This window comes from Stenella coeruleoalba, assembly GCF_951394435.1.
Source record: "Stenella coeruleoalba genome assembly, chromosome: 10".
Classification (NCBI taxonomy): domain Eukaryota; kingdom Metazoa; phylum Chordata; class Mammalia; order Artiodactyla; family Delphinidae; genus Stenella; species Stenella coeruleoalba.
In genome coordinates, this window is record NC_137156.1 from 32,564,523 (window position 1) to 32,586,252 (window position 21,730).

The following is a 21,730-nucleotide window of genomic DNA, read 5'->3' on the forward strand; positions in this document are numbered from 1 at the left end:
CTGTACGAGAAATTTTTAAATAGTATATGTGGCTTGCATTTTGGCATTCATTATATTTCTATTTGTATTTTTCTATTGGCCAGTGCTGTTCTCGACCCCATCCTCCTGGTCAGGCCGTTGCTGTTCCGTAAAATACTTAGTGCAGGGAGCTGTTTTGAACTAAATGGTTCTTTATCATACCTCAGTCTTTTGGCCGAACTTGATAGACTGAGTTTAAATCCACCTGTGTTATTTATAAGCTTTGTGACATTGGGCACGTCAGTTAACCTCTCTGTGCTTCAGTTTCACATCAGAAAAATGAGTCTATCAGTGCCTATCTCAAAAAGGCTTTTGTGAGAATCAAATGAGCCGATATGCATAAAAAACTAAAAAAAGGGTCCAGCATACAGCAATTGCTTGTAATTGCTGTACAGCTATTACTGTCTAAAATGTGGGGCTGTTGCTTGCTACAGTTTTGTGTGTCACAGTATGCTATGCCTCCTTGGATGCATTATTTTTATTCACTCCTCCCAATCAGCTTATTGGTAATTGTTATCCTCATTTCACAGAGGAAGCATCTGAAACTCAGAAAGTTTCAGTAACTGGCCCAAAGCCGCCCAGCTAGTGGGATTTGCACCTGGATTTGCTCTAATCCAGAGACTGACCCTTAACAACCACCCCTGCTACGTCTCTTGGTAAAAGCCCACCGAGACCGTCCAAAGTAACAACTCCATCCCTTCCTCTTGCTCCAGGTTCCCGCCGGCATCCAGGACCCGCCTGTCTGAGAAACTCCCTGTCACAAGGCCATCACCAAGAGGCCACCTGTCCCTGTGTTGTCAGTCCCCAGCATGGAGGAAACCCAGATAACACCCCCACCGTCGGTCCCCAGCTGGTCCTCAACCTCCACCCAGGACCAGTCCTTCACTGCCGGCCAAGCTTCAAGCACAGGCCCACAGCCCTCAAAGTCCTCTGTCATCCCACCCCCAGTGAAGTCCAAGGGCCCGAGTTCCGGGGCTGGGGTACGTCGGATGCGCAGGATCATCGCTGAGGATGCTGAGTGGTCAGTGGCCATTGTGCCCCTCCTCACAGAACTCTGCATTCAACACATTGTCAAGAACTTCCAGAGTGAGTCTGTCCCTGCCTCGGTCGGGAGACAAGGCCAGGAGTGGGGCCCAGTGGGCGGGGACTGCCTGGAGGTGAGGCCTCAGAGCTGGGTCCTGGGGCAGCCCCTGCCCTCCCACACAGCATCCTCATCCCCACTCAGCACCTCCCTTCCCCCCTCCCCAGAGGCCAACACAGTTTCTCTGGCCGTCCCCACTTGCAGGTCCCACCAGGCTCCCCCACACACTGTGCCCTCCATGCCTATGCCTGTTTCTCGACTGTCCCACTCTCTCCAACAAAGCCCAGCCCAAGCCATACCTACCTCCTCCTCCAGAAAGCCCTCCCTGATTGATCGTCCTCCACTCTCTCGGAGTCTTCCATGGCGTGTACAGGTTCTTGGTTTGTTCTGTACTTTAGTCTCTGTAAATGTTCATCCTTTTCAAAGATGAGTTGCCAACCTCTCTTACCAGATGGGGAGCTCTGTGAGGACAGGGCCATCATTTTGTCTACAGCACTTGTCACCACCAGACCTACAATACATTCGTTTGACTTGTTTAGAGTCGCCTCTGCTCATGAGATGGAGCAGCTTCCTCTGTTTTGTTCACTCTTGTATCCTCAGCACTTAGAACAGTGTGTGGTGCATAGTAGGTGCTCAAAAAAACATTTTGTTTTGAAATGAATGAATCAAATCAAACTGGGAGCCTCTGAAGTCAGGGATTGTCTCCTCTACTAGATTAAGGAATAACTGAGGGCTGGACCTGAGATTCTGCCTCAGACTGGGAGCTCCCTGAGACCAAATGCTAAGATATCTACCTTCAACTGGGAACAACCCAGAGTCAGGGGTGATATCTCCCTCCTCAGGTTGAGCCTCCCTGAGAATAAAGTCTGCCTCCTCTCTCAGACTGGGCTTCCCTAAAGACAGGGGTCTTCTCTTTCCTGGGTGCCCCCAGACAGGCTCAGCTCAGGGCAGCATGCACAGCGTCCCCAACACTGTGACTCCTATTTCTGTTCCCAAAGACAACCCTATCCTGAAGCAGCTGCTCCCAGAGCATCAGAAGAAGGTCCTGAACCAACTGTCCCCCGACCTGCCGCTGGCTGTGACCGCCAACCTGATAGAGGATGAGAACTACTGGCGCCGCTGCTGCACGCAACGCTGGCCCGTGTGCCACGTGGACGAGCACGGCGGCAGCTGGAAGCGCATGTTCTTCGAGCTGCACCTGGAGAACCTGCTGAAGCACTTCATCCCCGGCACCACGGACCCCGAGGTGATCCTCAGCCTGCTGCCGCTCTGCAGGAACTACGTGCGCACGATCCGGGTGGATCAGTTCCTTCCGCCCGTGCAGCTCCCGCCCCCACTTCGGGGCGGGGATCAGTCCGACTCCAGCAGTGAAGGAGAGATGGAGGAGGAGCCGGCCATGGGCCACTACCAACTGGGCGACCTGGTGGCTGGCCTGAGCCGCCTGGAGGAGCTGGACCTGGTGTACGGTGTCAAGGACTGTGGCATGAACTTCGAGTGGAACCTCTTCCTCTTCACCTACCGCGACTGCCACTCCCTGGCAGCCACAGTCAAGGCATGCCACACGCTCAAGGTACCACCTGCCATTCTCAGCATCTCTCTGATTTGATTCCCTCTTCCCTTCCCTTCCTCTTGTATCCCCACCTTCTTCTCCTATTTCCTTCTCGCTCATTGACCAAGTGTCCTTTTTCTTTCTTTTTTTTTTTTGGCTGCGTTGGGTCTTCGTCACTGGGCGCGGGCTTTCTCTAGTTGCAGTGAGCAGGGGCTGCTCTTCGTTGCGGTGCGTGGGCTTCTCATTGCGGTGGCTTCTTTTGTTGCGGAGCACAGGCTCTAGGCACGCAGGCTTCAGTAGTTGCAGCACTCGGGCTTAGTAGTTGCGACACATGGGCCCTAGAGCGCAGGCTCAGTAGTTGTGGCGCACGGGCTTAGTTGCTCCTCGGCATGTGGGATCTTCCCGGACCAGGGCTCAAACCCGTGTCCCCTGCATTGGCAGGCGGATTCTTAACCACTGCGCCACCAGGGAAGTCCCTGACCAAGTGTCCTCTTATGCACTCTGCACCAAGCTGGGTTCTGGGGATGCAGAGATGCACAAGGCACTGCCCTGCCCATTCACCAGCCATTTAGTCATCCAACACACATCTGCACTCCAGGCCCTGTCCTAGGTGCTGAAGATTCAATCATGAGCACAATTATACCATTTGTGCCCTCCAGCTAACAGTCTGGTGAGGATAAAAGGCAGTAATCAGCAATCATATAAATGTAAAATTGCAACTCGAACAGAGTTGCCAGATTTACCAAATAGAAATATAGGACATCCAGTTAAATTTGAATTTCAGATACACAACGAATATTTTTTTAGTTTAAGCATGTCCCAAATATTCTGGTTGGAAGAGAGAGAGCCTGCCAAGAAATCAGAGGTGGGAGAGAAGAAGGACACAGCACTGTGTCCCAGAGCCGAGGGATGCTTTTCAAGAAAGGGGTGAGCAGCAGGGAAGTGGGATGGAGCTGAGGACCGGATTTAGCAAACTTGGAGGTCACTGGGTGGAAGCTGTGTCAATGGAATGCCAGGAGCAGAGGCCAGATTGGAGTGGTTTATGGAGAGAGTGGGAAGTGAGGAAACGGAATGACCATGATCAGGTTTTTCAAGAACTTGGCTGTGAATGGGGGAGAAAGGTAGAGCAGTAACAGATGAGGGGGTTAGGTTTTCTTAAGAAGAAATTTGCATGTGTTTAAAAACAATGTATAAAAACAAAAATAAACAAATAATCAAATGTATAGGCTTTTGCACAGCAAAGGAAACCATAAACAAAATGAAAAGACAACCTACAGACTGGGAGAAAATATTTGCAAATGATGCAACCAACAAGGGCTTAATTTCCAAAATATACAAACAGCTCATACAACTTAATAACCAAAAAAACAACCCAATCAAAAAATGGGCAGAAGACCTAAAAAGACATTTCTCCAAAGAAGACATACAGATGGCCAACAGACACATGGAAAGATGCTCAACTTTTCTAATTATTAGAGAAATGAAATCAAAACTGCAGTGAGGTATCACCTCACACCAGTCAGCATGGCCATCATTTAAAAGTCTACAAATAATAAATGCTGGAGAGGGTATGAAGAAAAGAGAACACTCCTACATTCATTGCTGGTGGGAATGTAAATTGGTACAGCCACTGTGGAGAACAGTATGGAGGTTCCTTTAAAACCTAAAAATACAGTTACCATATGATTCAGCAGTCCCACTCTTGGGCATATATCCAGAGAAAACTCTAATTCGAAAAGATATATGCACCCCAGTGTTCACAGTTGCATTATCTACAATAGCCAAGACATGGAAGCAACCTAAATGAATGAATAAAGAAGATGTGGTATATATAAACAATGGAATACTACTTAGCCATAAAAAAGAATAAAATAATGCCATTTGCAGCTACATGGATGGACCTAGAGATTATCATGCTAAGTGAAGTAAGTCAAACAAAGACATACCATATGATATCACTTACATGTGGAATCTAAAATATGATACAAGATATTTACAAGACAGAAATAGACTCACAGACATTGAAAACAAACTTATGGTTACCAAAGGAGAAGGGGTGTGGGAGGGATAAATTAGGAGTTTGGGATTAACAGATACACACTATTATATATAAAATAGATAAGGTCCTACTGTATAGCTCAGGAAACTATATTCAATATCCTGTAACAAACCATAATGGAAAAGAATATGAAAAAGAATCACTTTGCTGTATACCAGAAACTAACACAACATTATAAATCAACTATACTTCAATAAAATAATGAAAAATAAAAAAAACAAAAGTAAAAAATGAAACCAATGTAAAGCTCCACCCAATTGCAAGAAAGGAGCTGAGTACAGGAGAGAGGCACAGGTTCATTGACCAAGGAAGGTTCCTGAGAAGACAGGAAGAATGGGGTCTAGAGGTGAGGTAGGGCGGTTGGCTCCAGGCAGAGGGGAGAGTGGATGTGGTGGGTTGCAGTGGATTTATGTTTGGGATTAGGAAAAGAAAGGGTTCCTACTCAATGGCTGAGGAGACCCACCTCAGGCCGTAGGGTGAGGGGCTGGAGAAGGTTGAAATCGTTGTTGTTGTAGATTATGAGAGAGTATATTGTCCAGAGAAGCAGAGTTGAGCTGGCACTCAGCACTGAGGGCCTATTGGTCGTTCCAGTGATACCAGCCAGTCCTGTGATGTGACGTTTTCCATCATGTCAGTTGCTTGGGCCCAGACGTACAGGAGATAGAGTGGGGTTGATCCACAGTTGGAGCTTTGCCAGATAGAGGCAATAAAAAAGAGGGACAAAAGATTCAGAGCTGGCTAAGAGGGATGTAGAGAGAGGAGAGGACTGAAGGACGGGGAGGCCAGCCACTCAGAGGTCTCAAGGCAGAGGGAGCGGCGGGCCAAGCCAGTGAAAAGCAAAGGGACAGGGGTCCCACCTCCGATATTCATAATGCTAGTCCCACCTCCTTTCTTTTATCTTTTTTCTTCATCCCATCCATTTACTGTTTCTCAACGTTTCCCACGTTCTCCCTGGTTCTTACCCTGGCACTCTCCTTCAAAGAGTTCCTCTCCTTGCCACGGTGGAGCTTAGCTGGCTGAGGAGGGTGCAGTGAGGGGCTGCGGCATCCAACAGGCCTGGATTCAAAACCTGCCTCCACAGCTTAATCGTTGTGCGACTCTGGGCAAATGATGTATCCGCTCAAAGCCTCCATTTTCTACTGTAAAACGGAGAGAACTTGTTCCATCTCACTGGGATGCTGAGGGTTAGGGATATGGCTATGGAATGTTCTAGCAGCATGCCCAGCACATAGTCATTTCTCAATAAGTGGTAGTCTTTTCCCCCTACTAGGTGCCACCAATTCTGCACCACCGTGTCACGCTGGGTAGGCCTGCCCTGCCCAAGAGCCAGCCAGGTGGCCGAACCCCTCATCCATTACCGCTCTACCTTTCTCCCCCTTCCCAGCCAAGTTCTTGAAAGAGAAGAACTCCTCCTCCCTGGGGCTCCCTCCTCTACCTGCAGGAGGTAGGCAGGCAGGCAGATGATTCCTGGTTGCAGGGTGCTGTGGGCCCTCTGCCTGCCCACAGATCTTCAGGCTGACCCGAAGCAAGGTGGACGACGACAAGGCCCGCATCCTCATCTGCAGCCTCCTGGACCACGCGGCCCTAGAGGAGCTGGACCTGTCACACAACCTCATCGGAGACCGGGGCGCGCGCGCCGCCGCCAAGCTGCTGGGCCACAGCCGCCTGCGCGTGCTCAACCTCGCCAACAACCAGGTGCGTGCGCCCGGCGCCCAGTCGCTGGCTCACGCCCTGGCGCACAACAGCAACCTCGTCTCCCTCAGCCTGCGCCTCAACTGCATCGAGGATGAGGGCGGCCAGGCGCTCGCCCACGCCCTGCAGACCAACAAGTGCCTCACCACACTGCACCTCGGGGGCAACGAGCTGTCCGAGCCCACTGCCACGCTCCTCTCCCAGGTGCTGTCCATCAACACCACGCTCACTAGCATCAACCTGTCCTGCAACCACATCGGGCTGGTGAGCCACCGCTTCTGGGACAGGCAGGGCCAAGGGGAGGCCCTGGGGCCTTGGGAGGCGGGAGTGGAATCCGATTGCTGTGGGGTACGTAGCGGATAATTGTTAGGATCACAGCCTTTACCCGGTTATCAGCCCAGCTCTGCCATTTAGCACTTGGTTAAGTTACTTAACCTTTTGGGGCCTCCATCTCCTCCTCTGTAAAATGGGAATAATAATAATAGCATCTACTTCTAAGTGTTGTTACTGGGAGGATTAAATGAGTTATGCTTGTAAAGCAGTTATCCATTGCAGGCACTGGCTAGGTCCTCAGTAATTGCTAGCTGTTACTATTACTCGGGGTTCTATAGTATGGATACTGGGTGCCTATGCTAGGCACCCAGTATCCATTCGTTGTTCTTTAACCCTCGCAGTTATCTAGTAAAATGTGTATTCTTAACCCCACTTTACAGATGGAAAACTGAACCTCAGAGAGGTTAGTGAGTTGCCCGAGAGCATCCAGTCAGGTTGAAAGCCTGGATCCTTTCCAATAGACAATGTCTTTCAAATCTTGACCAAGTCTCAGAGTAACAAATGCAATTAACATGAACACCTAGTGAATGTATACATCAATATAACATAATTGAAAGTTACTTGTACTGCTTGTGATGTATACTGATGATTTCCTTTGTAATGTACACGGCTTCATTAAAAACAAAAATGCTCTGTGACCCATTGAATTGACTTTGCAACACGCTGTTGGATCACAACCTTAGAAGAGCAGCATTCTGCCTCCCAATGTGGAATTTTTCACATTAGGCCTGGCCCACCCAACCCAGAAGGGGCTGGAGCTGTAGGAACTAGCGAGGACAGCCCTCCATGTACTCCAGTTAGGGCCCTGCACCCTCTACCAAACCTCCCCCAAGGACAGTCTTACTCACATAGACACTGTCTCCAGAGGGGGCGCTCTTGGCTACAAGTAACAGAAAGCTTAATCGGGAAATGGCTTAAACAAGAGGAATATTCATTGTGTCCCATAATCAGAAGCCTGGGGGAAGGGGGCTCTGGGGTTGGTGAGATCCTTGGCTCAGCACCGTCCTCTGCTCTGCCCACCTAACCACACAGCCACGTCCTCTCTTGTGCGACTCTCAGGAGCCCAAGACGGTGGCTGCATTTTCCATTGGGCCACGCTCAGAGGCAGAAAAAGGGAGACCACCACTCTCTTTTGTTCTCTTTTATGAGGAGAAACTTCCCAGAAGTCACTCCCTCCAAACATCCTCCTCATATCTCACAAGCCAGATTTGTCTCACGTGCTCATGGCTGAACCAGAGGAGCCGAATCACCATCACTGACATAGCGCCATGTTTTTCAAACCACTGGGGTTGAAAAATCAATTTAGTGAACTTTGAGCACCATTTTTCTCCGGGAATAGGATGGAACAGGATAGAATAGGATAGAAAATGTCAGTGCCACACAAATAGGTTAAGAATTGTTTTGTGAACCTGTTGTTTCAGTCACATCTGTATAAACATGTGTATGTGCGTACACACCCGCGTGTGTGATCCTGGGTAGTGGCGGAAAGTGATGCTTTCCTTTGTATTCCTGAACCAGGATGGCGGGAAGCAGCTTCTAGAAGGCATGTCAGACAACAAGACCCTCCTGGAGTTTGATTTGCGCCTGTCAGGTATCGCCCAGGAGAGCGAGTATCTCATCGGCCAGGCCCTCTGTGCCAACCGTGAAGCAGCCCGCCAGCGGGCCCTGAGTTCCAGCCACGGCCAAGGGCCCTGAGAACCTGGCGGGATAAGATGGGGACAGGGCTGGGGCAGTGAGCAGACCTGGGTCACTGCCCTAGCCCCATCCCTCATTTCATGCCCCTGCCATGCCTGCTGCACAGTGTCACACTGGTCTGGAGGGAGTGGGGAGGGAGACCAAGAATATCTTTGGGATGAGTGATCAAGGGTTGTGCAGATAAAGATGTGAGGAGAGGAAGGGGCCTGGGATAGGGGTAGGAAATAGGACTTAGCCCTGGTACGCAGGGAGAGGATATTACCGGACTCACTGAAATGACTGACTTCTCCCAAGAATGGGGAAGGCAAAGCAGACTCTACGGGACTGTGCCGGCCCAGACTCTCCCACAGGGGTCGCCCATCTCCCTGACCACCCTCCTCCCCACCATTTTTCTCTCTACCAAACAGATCCTTGACCTCTTGACCTTCAAACACACTCTCTCTCTCCACCCCCACCCACCCCCCGCCAGGCTACAGCATAGCTTTGCCTGGCTCTTCCACCATCACCCCTGCCGGTGCCACCTCCCTCTTGCTTAACTCCTGCTTAAGTCATCCAGTTCTACAAGCCACACCATCCCTAATCCATTCCCTTCAACCTGGGAAGGGGGAAACAGAGGTGACAGGAGGGGCTCAGACCCATCGGCCTCCCCAGATTGCTGCTCACGGACGGGCAGATGGCGAGAGAGGTGCGACACTGGGAAGGGAAGTCAGTGAGTCATCTGCAACTTTATTATCCACCAGTTTGATTTATACAATCTTTGCGCTTGGAAATCCACGACAGAAAGGCCACAGTGTGATGCACCCAGTTGACAGAGACCTGTCTTCTCCCCAGCCAGGCCCAGCCCACCCCACAAGCCCTTGTCCCCAGGACACATGAAACCTTCCAGGCATCCTCCATGAGTCCCCGTCACTCTGTGGCCGCCCGCCTTGGGGCCACACCCACGGGAATCACATCTACCCACAGGGCCACAAGAGGCCCTGATGATGGATTCAGGCAGAGCCCCATCTCCCATCCTCCTCGGGCTGAACCTCCAGCCCTGTGTTTCCAGAGGGTGTGTCATGGGCTGCACCCACAGCCTTGGGGCGCTTTCCAGGGACTCCTTCCAACAAGCAGAGCACCAAAGGGGGCTTGGCAGTGACCGCACGTGTGTGCCTGTCTGGGCAACCTTGAGTCCGTCTGTGCCTGACACCCTCTAACAGTTCCGAGTGCAAACGTGTAGGTGTGAGGGTGTGTGAGTGTGTGTGTACATAGCCACAGCTGCTAGCAGAGGGTCTAATTAGAGAAACAAGAACATTCAGTGTAAAGTTTAATTTTAGAGATTAGTTAATTTTCTGGTTTGTTTTCCCTGGCAATCAATAAAGCTACCAAGAAAACAGACCACAGAATTGGTTTCTCTCTAAGTCTGTGCATATGTGGGAGGTGTGAGGCTGTCTGTGTGAGAAGACCTAGGCAGAAATGGTCAATACAGGCAAAAATAATAACAGCCCCTCCCCTTTCCCCCTCCTCCCAGCTCAGGTTCTGTCTCAGGAATGGCCCGGAGGCAGGAGGAGCCGAGTTCCTCCCTCCTTGGAGCCATGAGGTGGCCAGGATGCCCCACACAAGGGCGTGACATCTGGGTGCCAGCTGGCCAAGAACTGGGTCCTGAGGCCACAGCTCACCACCTGTACCTTGAAGATGTCCGTTCAGAGGAAACGGGTGCTCCAACCCCCAGGCCCCTGGAGAGCACAGTGCTGGCGGGTAGGTGGCACTGCTGCCCAGGGAAACCTAGTGCGCAGCTGTTCCCCTCCTCCCCAAGCCTCCTCTTCTCCGGCCTTCTCTCTCTTCCCACTCAGCCATCTCCACCTGAAAGTTAGGCTCAACCCTGATGGGCCACAGGCCGTGGTGTCCCCACAATCTGTGGTCCCCAGTCCCCCAGGAAAGGAGCTTAGGGGAGCCAGAGGAGATGTTGCATAGGTGGAGGCCATAGCCTTGGGGCGTACAGGCCTGGCTAGGCTGGAGGAAGAGGGGAGAGGCTGGAGGAGGGAAAGGGGCAGCTCTGATGGCTCAGGTGACATGAGGAGCATCAGGGGTGAGCCATGTTGGAGGCCTGAGGGTTTTCCTCTCCAGCTGGAAATGTGAGCCCCTTCCCTGGGCACTGTCAGCTGGGAAAACATTAGCCAGGGGATTTGGGAGGGCAGGGGGTTTGCACACAGACATGCACACGGAAGCACATCAGGGTAGGAGTAGTGGGGGAACAGCGCACAGGGCCAGCGCCCTGCGGCCGTGGCAGTTTGCCCCTTTGAAGACCCTGGGACACACAGCAGGGCTTCAGCTCATGGGCTAGGGGAGGACAGAGGGGTCGGGCAAGATTTAGAGAATTCCTGCCTCTGACCCTGCCACTGGAAATGAGTCTTTCTCCAGCTGGGGTTCCTGACAAGGTCCTCAGCCCTGCAGAGGCTCTGCTTGCACACGACCACTCTCCACTCTTCCCCACAAGTTCGGGGGAGGCAAGGGCCGTCCCCCACAGACACCCCGACCTTTGGGGGGTCTTTTCACGACCCTCTCCTCTGTGACTCCCACTAGCTTCCTGAGTTCCCCCTTGTCACCCAGGCCTATCTCCTGCTCTCCCCACTTAGTCATTCATTCACCTTGGTCAGCTTGAAGGAATGCTGCCTGGGTGGTCTCCCACCCTCTCTGAAGGGAGTGCCCTCCCAGAACCCAGGTGACGAGGCTACAGTTTAAAGGACTGAGGTGCACTGCCCTCCACAGTTTGCCTTGCCCCTCACCCCTGGCAACAGCTCTTCAGAGCCAGGGAGCAGGAGGGGAGGGAGAGGTGTGAAATCTGCGTGGTGAGCACAGTCCCCTCCAGGACCCAGCCTCCCAGGGCCCAGTGAGCTAAACAACAGCAGAGGGAGTGGCAGAGAGGAAACCCCGGGCCAGCGCCAAGAAGAGATCAACATTTCCATGGCTTTGAGATGGAGTATCGCGGCTGACACCTGCCCAGGCCTCAGACCCACTGAATTCATTAGCTTGGATGGAAACCAGCCCTGCTCTTCTCCAAACCACTGCCCCCTCGGTAGAGAGAGGCCCCAGCGGAGCCAGGCTGCGGAGGAAGGAAAGCCCCAATTGCCCTTCCCCTGGCCTGTAAACCTCCCCAGCTGCAAAGCGAGGGCCTCTCCCTTGAGGCGAGGCCCAACGCGGGTGCCACGGCTGTCTCCACGTAACAGTCATTAGATCCGTTGAAAGGCGGGACTGGAAATTCCGAGTGTGCGAGTATGCGTGTGGGAAGTGGAGGTGTCCCCCTAGGAACTCAGGGGCGGGGCTGGAAGAGACAACTCAGCCGGGGCGGGATTCCCTCCCCTCCCCACAGCTGTCTATGTTCAGGAAAGGCGGGTGTGGGGGGGTGCTCGAATCGGCCCCTTCGGGGTCTGTCCCTTGCCCCCTCGCCTCCCCCCACCCCACCCGCACCGTGCCCAGCACAGCCTCGGCCACATTCTCGACTCCCCCTGCTACACGCAGGGAGCACCATCCGGCGAGGGGCAGTGAGGAGGCCGTTGGGCCGGACCAGGGCCCCGGGGTCACAGTGAGGTCTCTACGCAGGAGCCGTGGCGGTGCAACGGCCGGTGGCCGTGGCCCAGACATCCCTCCTGCCGGTGCACGATGAGCACGGGGAAGTAGAGGGCGTCGTGGTAGGGCGGCGGCGGCCCGCCCTCCTCCTCGTCTTCGTCGTCCTCGTCGTCCCCCATGCTGGCCTGGCTGGACAGCCGCGTCTGCTCGGTGGGGCAGCTCGCCTCGTTGACGCTCCCGCTCCGGCTGCGCCACAGGCAGCTGCGCCGGGAGCCGTAGAGGCGGCCCAGGGAGAAGCGGCTGCCCCCGCAGCCCGCCCCGCCGCCAGGCCCCGGTCCGGCCCGAGGGCTGGCGCAGATGCTAAGAGCGCTGCGCGAGAAGATGGACGAGCTACTGACGGCGCGCTGGCAGTGCTCGCAGCTGCGCCTGTACGGGGCCAGGCCCACTGCGCCTGGGCCACCCACCCCACCGTAGCGGCACGTGCGCGCGTAGCCGCCCGCCGCGCCCCCAGCACAGCGCGCGCCCAGCCCCGCCAGGTCCATGAGCACCGCCTCCGAGTAGCTGGGCACCAGCTGCTGGTTGGAGCGGATGTGCCACTCGAGCTCCGTGCTGTCCACCGTGTTGACCCGCGGCAGGCGGTGCGTGAGCGGGGGCAACAGCTCGTCGCTGGGGCTGAGGCCGCCGCCCGCGCTGCCGCTGGCCGAGCTCGGGCCCTCCAGGCCGAAAAGCTTCTCCACGTGGTAGTGCGCATAGGCCGTGCGGTACTCGGCCAGCACGCGCAGCGGCCACGACAGCGTGAGCAGCGCCGCAGCCCAGAACGCCGACGAGCAGGCGTACCAAGGTGGCCTGGCCGGGTCGGGGAAGGCCACCATGAATTCGCGGAAGTCCACATTCTTGAGGTGCATGCCCTCGCGCGCCTCCATGTAGTCGTCCAAGCCCTCGTTCTCGGCGAAGAAGCGCGCGCGCTGGCACAGGTACGCGTTTTCGGCCTCCACGCTGGCGAAACTGAAGCACTTGGTGAAGCGCAGGCGCGTGGCAGGCGCGCCCTCCAGCCCCACCAGCGCCTTGGACACGTCGCGGACGCCACAGCGCTCGTAGTCGAACTCGGCCTCGGCCACGTGCGTGTTGACGCGCTCATGGTAGACCTGTGGCGCCGGGGAAGGCGGCAGGAGTCGCTTCTCTCCGCTTACCCTCCTCCGCCCCATCACTGCTCTTGATCAAATCCTCAGCCTGTCCTGGTTTAGCTCCCGGTTGGGGCCAGGTAAGATCTTACCGGGTTTATAGAGACATTGAGGCCCTCAGCTTCCTCAGTGAGTTAGAGATGAGGGCGGGTCTAGGAACTCATCCCTACTTATGTGCCTTCTCACTTTAACTAAGCCCTGCTCCGTCTAGGGGTCAGTCCCAGGCCCTGCATTGTCCCTCCGGCTTGCCTGATCCTTTTGCCACTGCATCTTTTGTCCCACGCTGCCCCCTCATCACCCCAAACAGCCTACCCGTCTTCCCTTTTACAAGTGTGTTTCCAAATGGGCCCCCCAGAGGAGGTCCCTGTGGACCCCCTTTGTCTCTGGTCTCCCTGCTGCCACCTTTAGCTAGTACCCGGCCTCCCTCCTGATCCTCACAGGGCCCAAGCTTTGTCTACCCAGCCCAATCCTGAGACAGTGGAGAGGTCCCCCTTATCTGGGAAAATCTCTTCCACCACGGCTCTAATATGCCTAATCCCAGCAGGTATACGGAGTGCTGCTTGACACCCCCTCCATGCCGCCCAGGCCTACCTCCACCTTTTTGCCAGCTGACCCCCACCTCTGGGAGCCTCACACTTGGGATCCACAGCCCTGAGTTTGCGTCTAGCACTACCACTTAGAAGCTGCAGAACTTGGGCAAGTCACTGAGCTCAGGTCTCTTTAACTGTGAAAGAGGACTTGGTAGCAGGCGCCTCACTAATCAGCCTGTGAGGCTGTGCATGTGAAACACCTCCAACCATTAAGCACTAAACCATACAGACCCTGGAGCCAGACTGCCAGGGTTCAAATCCCAGCTCCACCACACACTAGCTGTTTGACCTTAGGTAAGTTACTGAACCTCTCCAAGCCTCAGTTTCCTCATCTGTAAAATGGGGGTAATAGTTACCTACCTCATAGGGTTATCATGAGGGTTAAATAAATGATTTGACATTTGTAAAGTAGTTAGAGCAGACCCTGGCTGCTAGTAAGTGTTTCCCGTTATAATTACGGTGGGTGTTATTGTCCTCCTGTTGCAGTGCCCACAAGAACTCACTGCTGCCTGTGCTCCTCCCCTTCAGGACAGTCGAGCAGGGTCCCAGCACCCCCTCCCACCTGGACTGGCCTCTGCTCCCCTCCAGTTCCTCACCTGGGTGGTGGTGTAGGCGTCTCCATTGCGGTATCGGGTGACCTGGCGGGTGCGGCGGACATAGTGGTAGCTGATGGCCTTCCACCAGATACATGGCGTGGCCTGCTGCATGCGGCCCACGCGCTCCCGCACGCTGCTCACATCCACGCGGTGCTGCAGCTCGTGGCGGGCTTGGCAATGCCAGCACTCCACCAGGTAGACAGCGTACAGCATGAGCAGGAAAGCCAGGGGGATGTAGACATAGCCGTTGGAGCAGGGGCTGTCGTGGTACATGAGGCTGTTGCCCTGGTAGGCGCTGCTGAAGGTGAGGCGGGTCACCGTGGTGACGTGGCACCAGGCCACGGCCCCCAGGCAGCCGTACATGAGCAGCGAGAGGAGCAGGCACTTCCAGTGGGACTCACGGCAGAGGGACTTGGTGAAAGAGGGCTGGATGGGACGCTGCTGCTCAGAAGGGCAGGCAAAGGGGCCAAGATGAGTGCGGAGTGAGACGGAGTGGCAAGGCCCAGCACAGAGATGGATGGCGGGCCAGAGGCCGACACCGGCGATGACAGGCAGAGACAGACAGGAATGTGCAGAGAGAGTCAGACCAAGATGGGAGGCCAGGACCAGAGATTAACACAGAAGTAACCCAGAGTGAGCCATGAGGACAGGAAAGAGGGACAGAATACCAGTACAGAGAAGTGCAGAGGCAGAGGGATCAGAGCCAGAGATGGAGGGAGAAGGCCCAGGTGGCAGAGAAGACACAGATGGATAGGATGGCACCCAGAGAAACAGAGTCCAAAGACAGACACAGAGATGGCAATGAAACAGGAGAAGGTGTGCATAGGGAAGACAGGGAGGACAGATAGGCATCAGAGAAGGCAGGTCCCCAGCCTGGACCCCTTCCAGGTATTCCAGGAAAGGGGAGAGGGGCCCACTGACATCACCTTCCCACTTCACAGGTGGGGCCCTCCCTTCTTCCAGAACCTAGGAGGAGCCAATTCCTCTGACCCATCCGCCTCCCGGTCCCTCACAGACAATTAGCCTCATACCTCCCAGGAAACCCCAAGCCCTGTCTCCTTCCCATACTCTGGACCCCAGGTCCCCTGTGAGTCTCCCTAACATCTACCCCTGTTCTAAGATAAAAGGCAGGGGGGTTTGTGTCCCTGAGCAGCAAGTGGTCCAGGAGGATATATCCAGAAGGGCAGAGGCATGTGGCTGGGGAGAGGGGATGTGGGACAGGGCTGGGGGGGGGGGCAGGGAGGGAGATGTTTGCAGCCCAGCCATTTGTCAAGAGAAAACGATTTTTGGTGCGGGGGTCTATTAAAGCACTGATCACGCTCTGGCCCCCAGTTGTCCCGGTGAGTTATTTACGTGTGTGGCTCCTCCACTAGACTGGGTGCTCCTGAGGGCAGGGCCTCATTCCCTGTGCATCCTGGGTGCTGGCGCCCACAGCCGCTCAATGATGAGTACTGAGTCGGATTTCTGGTGGCAGCCTGGGCTTTCCCTCTCCTCCCCCCACTGTCTAGCTTTAGGAACCCTCCACACACCCTCCTGCTGAGATCCTGACTTTTTCTTTCAATTCCCCAGGCCGGACCTGGAGGCTAGCCAAGGGAAGGGAGAGAAAGGTGGAAAGGAAGGGCACAGTAACAGACAGCAGGCCCTGGACCCGGTGTGAAATCCGAGGAAAGATCTGGAAGTACAGATAGGTAGGTGCGCTGGGAAACAGTACTCAGCACATGCAAACAAGATTAGGGGACGTGTGCCTTTCAGAGAGCCTTGTCCTGCGAGGGGAGCATATGTGCCCCTTGGTGTGCCTGAGTGTGCACTTGTCCCAGTGAGAGGGCGTGTGGAAGGGGCTCTGCCTGCGGGTCCTGCCTGTGTGCTTCTGCCCCAGTGCCGTGTGCAATGTGTGCACGAGTGTGCATGGGAGATGGAGGAGCCCCTGGTACTCTCCTCCATTTCTTTTGTCTCCAGATTCAGAGGACTGAAGAGTAGGACCCCCAACAAGGGATGTGCTGGTTACCAAAACTGGGAAGGATTCCTGGGCTCAGGGCCCCCTGGAGGGGGGCCTGCATGGATATGGGGAGAGAGAGGCGCACATCCCCCACGCACACACTCCCAGTGACTCCAGGGGGGAGATCGCCTCTGCACACAGTTGACCTTTTTAGGGCCCCAACTCACGTTAACACTACCATTTCCCCCGTGGAACTGGCAGGTACTCTCCTGCCTCCGCAGCCCCTACAAGTCACCCTGCCTGGCCTTCGAGATAGCATCCCCTCCGCGAAATGGGATCCCGGACACCATCCCCACCCCCACCAGCCCGGGATCCGCGAGGCTCCGCCCCTAGGCCCCTCCCCCTGCCCGGGACCCCCGAGCCCCGCCCCCGGCGCGGCCCCTTCCCTGCCACCGCGGACAGCTCCGGCCGCCGGGTGGGGGCAGCGAGGCGGGACTGCGGCTGCGGCGGCCGGCTCGGGGTGCGGGGCGCCGGCCGCGCTGCGGCGGAACCGGCGGGGGCCGCGCGCGGCGGGGGATGGGGGTCAGGCTGCGGCCGCGCCGGGGGAAGGGGCGCCGCCGGCTCTCACCTCCTCTCGGGCGGGGCCCTCGTCCGCCGCCGCCGCCGTGGGCTCCTCCGGGACCCCGGGGCCACCACCGCCGCCGCCGCCGCCGCCGCCGCTCTCGCCCGCGGCCGAGCCAGGGGGGGACATGGCGTAGAGGGGGCGCGTCGAGCTCAGGGCCTCCCGGGGGGCTGCCGGGGGCCGGGGGCATCCTGCGCCGGCTCTGGGGAAGGGGCGGGAGGGGGCGGGGCCCTCGCTGCTCCCCACCCCCCGCCGGGGGGAGGGGGCCGGGAAAGGGCACCACGGGTAAGGGGCTCGGGGATGGGGATGGGGAGGCGGGCTGGGGGGCCGGGCCGGGGGGGGCCGGGGCCGGGGGTGGGTGTCACCTTGAGGCCCTCGCGGCGCCGCTCCGCCTCCCGCCCGCTCCCGCCGCCGCCTTTTGTCTGAGCCGAGCTGGAGCCAGCGCGCCCCCCCCTTCCTCCCAGCGCAAGAGCCCCGCCCCCGGCCCCCCAAACTCCGCCTTCCCCAAGCCTACCTAATGGCCACCCCAAAGGGGAAAAGCAACAGGGGCTCCGCGCACCCCTTCCCCACTCCCAGCCCTGCTCAGCACACGCACACGCACCATCCCCATCCCAGGAAGATCTAAGCCGAAACTCCTCTCGGTCTGTTTGTGGAGGGGGCGCCAGCGGTTCAACCAACATCCCTCCCCATCTTTGGTTCCCGCAAGTTCCCGGGGCTGAGAGTGGGGAAAGGAAATTGAGTCTTGGAACCCTAGGGAACAGCCTTATTCCCAGTTGGATGGTAAAGGGTTAAGGCAGGAGCCAGACTTCAGAGGCCAGACCCATCTGAACAAGGATGGGATAGGGTGAAAAGGAAAGGATTAGAGCTAGATGTGAGAAGGGACTAACAGAGGGCAGAAGAGGGGACTTTGAAACCAGCCTTCACTGAATCATCTTCCTACCCTAGGACAACAGCCCCAGAGAAGCAATGAAGTGTGTACATAGCCCTAGGCTGGAGATCAGGAAACCTGAGTACAGATTCTTAATCCTGGCTCTCTCATTAGCTGTGTGACCTTGGGCGAGTGCCTTCCCCTCTCTGAGCCTTAGTTTCCTCATCTGGGCAGTGAGAAAGTTGACTGGACAATCTCTAAGGCTCTGACTTTCTTCTGTGGGTGTAGGAGGCAAAGTCACAGGCCACAGGCCAGGCTGAGTGACTGCAGGTCGCCTGTCCCTTCATGCCATCCACGCACAGTGTTTTTCCCTGTCCCGCTTAGGGGCAGAAAGGAAACTGCCATTCATTCATTCCTGAATGCATCCATTCAATAAACAGGTATTAAGGGACTTCCCCAGTGGTCCAGTGGGTAAGACTCCATGCTCCCAATGCAGGGGGTCTGGGTTCGATCCCTAGTTTGGGAACTAGATCCCGCATGCATGCCACAACTAAGAATCCACATGCCTCAACTAAAGATCCCGTATGTCCTGATGAAGACCCGGCGCAGCCTCAATTAATAAATAAAATAAATATATATTTTTAAAAAATCACATTTAACTTAAAAAAAAAGGTATTAAATACCTACTGTGTGCCCTGTACAGAAATGCAAACATACAATTTCCTGTCCTCAAGGAGCACAAAGTCTAATGGGGATAGGGAGGACATGGAAACCAATCATTATGATAGAATAGGATAAAGGCTACACTTGATCAATCTATGTGTGCACAGTCACTGCGGAATCCTGTTGTGTGTCATGTGTTACATTAAAGTCTTTGACATATAGTGACTTTCCCCATTTACCCACAAGAAACCAAGGCAGAAGGAGGGTTAGTGACTTATTCAAGGTCACTTGCTAGTACTCAAAGAGTGGTCCTAGAATCCAGACCTTTCCATAGGGATCTTTGGGGGTCAGAAGTCAGCTTGAGGCAAAGCCTGGATATCTGATCTTTGGGAATAGAGGAAAAGGCCACTGATGGTCCTGCCTCTCCTCTGGGACAGAACAGCCTCTGCCTCCACCCACACACCCACCTCCCACTCCTGGTCCTGCCTCCATTTTCCTACTCTTCCCTTTCCAGGGAAGGTGAAGGGGGCTCAGCCTGACTGTCACTTCAGAACTATCCAGCCTACATGATCCTCCCCAGCTCAGTGAGTCCATCCTCCCTGCCAAAACAGGGGGAGGGTGTGGTCCCAAAAGGCATGGTTCTCCTTCATCCCCATGGCAGAGGAAGAATCTCACTTGATGGCTCATTCCAGTGTCTCTCTCCTACCCATGATTTTTGGGAAGTCCTGCCTACAGCTAACTCCAACCCTTCTTCTGGTATCAGTTCACTCCACCTAGTTCAGTGCTTACTGCAGATGGAGAGCAGAGGTCCTAACCCTGGCGTTTCCTAACCCAGATGGGATCTTCACATTCACCATTTAGTTGTTCTAATCTTCCTCCTGTCCCCCAGCCCCACTGCCTTCCTGACTCCATTTCAGGGGGCTTTGGAAGAGAGGTAGCCCAAGTTCTTTTGGCCAACCCCAGAGCTCCCAAGAGATAAAAGACCACCTCCCCTTTCTCCATACACACACATGCCCCCTCCTTGGAAGCCCCGAGAAAAGAGGGGTGAAAGGAGGGGGCTGTGGAAGGAGCCAGCTAACCGGCTGGTCACCTTGGCAACTGGGCCTGTTTCCTGAAGATGAGCCTGGCTGGAGTGGGCATAGATGGGAAGTGAGAGCACCACAGAGGGAACCAGAAAACAGAGAAGAGGACTGGAGGGGCCCAGCCTTGAAGATTGGAGCTGAGAGAGTGAAGTCAGGACCCTGACCATGCTGTGACCTGAGTCAAAGTCCCCAGGTCATCTTTCCAGATGACACTGCCATGGTCCCTGTTCCCATTCCTAAATTTTCCCCACAAGGGCTTCCTGTCCTAGTACAGGCTACATTCTAGAAGTAGTCAGCGACTCAATGCTGACCTCATGTGGCCAGAAAAGGGGCTGCCAAACACCTGTTACGGTTTAGAGCCAGACACTGGACTGGATTGGGGTATGTTTTTCCTTAAAATCAGCCTCTGTACGTATGAGAGAGGCGGTCCCTGCACACTCCTGAGTTCCTGTGTCCTTGCAGAGAGCTCAGATGTCCCCAACCCCTTAGACCTTCAAAAAGGAAAGAAAGTTTCACTGAAAACATTTTTAAAGTTTTGGATTAGGAACAGGAAAACGCAGCTCTACACTTCAGATTGTTTGACCTTGGGCAAGCCAACTCACCTCTCTGGGACTCAGCTTGCAACTTTAAAATGGAGGTGATTTTGAACCCAAGTGGTTAGGGTTGTACTTTTTGCTCCAGCCTTTGAGGTTGGGAGAGGAACAGGTCAGGGGAGGAAGTTGAGAACATCTGAAGTCACACTGACTCCAAGGGAAGGAGATGCCTCAATTTCCTTGGGCTTTCCCCTCACGGCTCCTCACTGCCTCATGCTCAACACATCCTCCCCACTCTGGTCATCGGTGGGGATGGAGAGCAGTGGGTCATCTCCTCCCTTCTGCCCTTCCCCCTCCCTTCTCCATCCACTCACGCCCTCCCCAAACAGAGACTAGGTACTTCTCCCAGCCCGCTTCCCTTCCCATCTCCAGTTCAAATGGAACCTCCCCTTCCTCTCACCCCACTGGGTAGTTGGCCCCATGCTGTGCCTCTCTAGCACCCTGTTTTCACTCCTATCTTAGCCCAATCACTCTGTGTTGTAACTTTGAGGGGGCTTTTTGAAGGCTGGAACCATGGGAAAATTTTTTTGTTGGGGAGGGGTGTTGTTGGTTATTACTGTTACTGTGATACTCGGTTTTGCTTCCAGCAGAGAGAACGATGTCAGGCATTTAGGAGAATCTCCATACATGTTTTTCAAGTGAATGAATAAAATGAGGTTTCATGGGGATGGTGGTAGGGAAGCTGCTTAGCAGCTGCCCGTGCACACCCCAGCTTCCTTCCCCCAATGCCAGAGATGGAAAAGGGAGATGTTTTCTTGGGGATGACCTTCTCAGTGCATTGCTGGAACTTGGGGTAGAGGATAAATCATGGGGCAGTGATCACCACGTGAGTGGGGTTTGCCTACATCCTCCTTAGCCCCAGGGAGAGTAGGGATGGGGAAGGAGGAAAGATGTGCTGGGGCTGGGGCTGCTGAGGGAACCTCAGCAGAGTGCTGCCCAGCATATCTCGGGCTTCCCCATCCTGGTCCCACAATAAGGAACTAAACTTCCCTAACCGGATGTCACCACCCGAGGCCACTGTTTCATCCCTGTGAGGAATGACCCCTCTGCTTTTTTAGACAACAGTTTTCCTGAAAAAAATCACTTTCAAAAAGCACATCCTGGGCTTTCCTGGTGGTGCAGTGGTTAAGAATCCGCCTGCCAATGCAGGGGACACGGGTTTGAGCCCTGGTCGGGGAAGATCCCACATGCCCCGGTGCAACTAAGCCCGTGGGCCACAGCTACTGAGCCCGCGCACTTAGAGCCTAGTGCTCCACAAGAGAAGCCACCGCAATGAGAGGCCTGCGCACCGCACCGCAACGAAGAGTAACCCCTGCTCGCCGCAACTAAAAAGCCTGCGTGCAGCACAAGACACAACGCAGCCAAAAATAAATAAATTTTTTTTTTTAAAAAAAGCACATCCTCATGTCCGATTCTATGTGATCTGGGAAGTTGACACAGGAGACTCTCTATCCAGGACCCAAAGGGAGAAGTTCTCCTTTAAAGACATGGGTGTCCCCTTTGTCTCCTGGAAAAGCAAGAGAAATTGAGAGCAATGGTCAGGAGACAGGTAGCAACGCTTCCCCGTCCCACCTCCCACGTGCCCTCCCCAGAGGATGCCCAGCTTGTGCAGATGATTAATAAATA

The 21,730-nt window shown here is 55.0% G+C and overlaps 2 protein-coding genes across 2 annotated transcripts; one reads left to right on the plus strand and one right to left on the minus strand.

Annotated features, from left to right (window-relative positions):
• The first annotated feature begins 107 nt into the window (after positions 1 to 107).
• Positions 108 to 8,545, plus strand: DRC5 (dynein regulatory complex subunit 5). The gene is made up of 4 exons (XM_079934923.1): positions 108 to 1,104; positions 2,098 to 2,669; positions 6,214 to 6,663; positions 8,251 to 8,545. The coding sequence occupies exons 1-4, from the start codon at positions 828 to 830 to the stop codon at positions 8,425 to 8,427; spliced, it is 1,476 nt and encodes a 491-aa protein (XP_079791049.1). The 5' UTR covers positions 108 to 827; the 3' UTR covers positions 8,428 to 8,545.
• A 767-nt stretch (positions 8,546 to 9,312) lies between these two features.
• Positions 9,313 to 17,087, minus strand: TMEM151B (transmembrane protein 151B). The gene is made up of 3 exons (XM_079934924.1): positions 16,905 to 17,087; positions 14,341 to 14,781; positions 9,313 to 13,118 (listed from the first exon to the last, which is right to left on the minus strand). The coding sequence occupies exons 1-3, from the start codon at positions 17,025 to 17,027 to the stop codon at positions 11,985 to 11,987; spliced, it is 1,698 nt and encodes a 565-aa protein (XP_079791050.1). The 5' UTR covers positions 17,028 to 17,087; the 3' UTR covers positions 9,313 to 11,984.
• Between the last annotated feature and the right edge of the window lie 4,643 nt (positions 17,088 to 21,730).

Excerpts from the sequence above, each read along its gene's own strand:
- DRC5 (XM_079934923.1), top strand. The coding sequence starts at position 828 with ATGGAGGAAACCCAGATAACACCCCCACCGTCGGTCCCCAGCTGGTCC. Across the intron at positions 1,105-2,097 it reads CATTGTCAAGAACTTCCAGA|ACAACCCTATCCTGAAGCAG; the intron begins GTGAGTCTGTCC and ends CTGTTCCCAAAG. Across the intron at positions 6,664-8,250 it reads CCTGCAACCACATCGGGCTG|GATGGCGGGAAGCAGCTTCT; the intron begins GTGAGCCACCGC and ends TTCCTGAACCAG.
- TMEM151B (XM_079934924.1), bottom strand. The coding sequence starts at position 17,027 with ATGTCCCCCCCTGGCTCGGCCGCGGGCGAGAGCGGCGGCGGCGGCGGC. Across the intron at positions 14,782-16,904 it reads AGGGCCCCGCCCGAGAGGAG|CAGCGTCCCATCCAGCCCTC; the intron begins GTGAGAGCCGGC and ends CCTTCTGAGCAG. Across the intron at positions 13,119-14,340 it reads ACGCCTACACCACCACCCAG|GTCTACCATGAGCGCGTCAA; the intron begins GTGAGGAACTGG and ends CCGGCGCCACAG.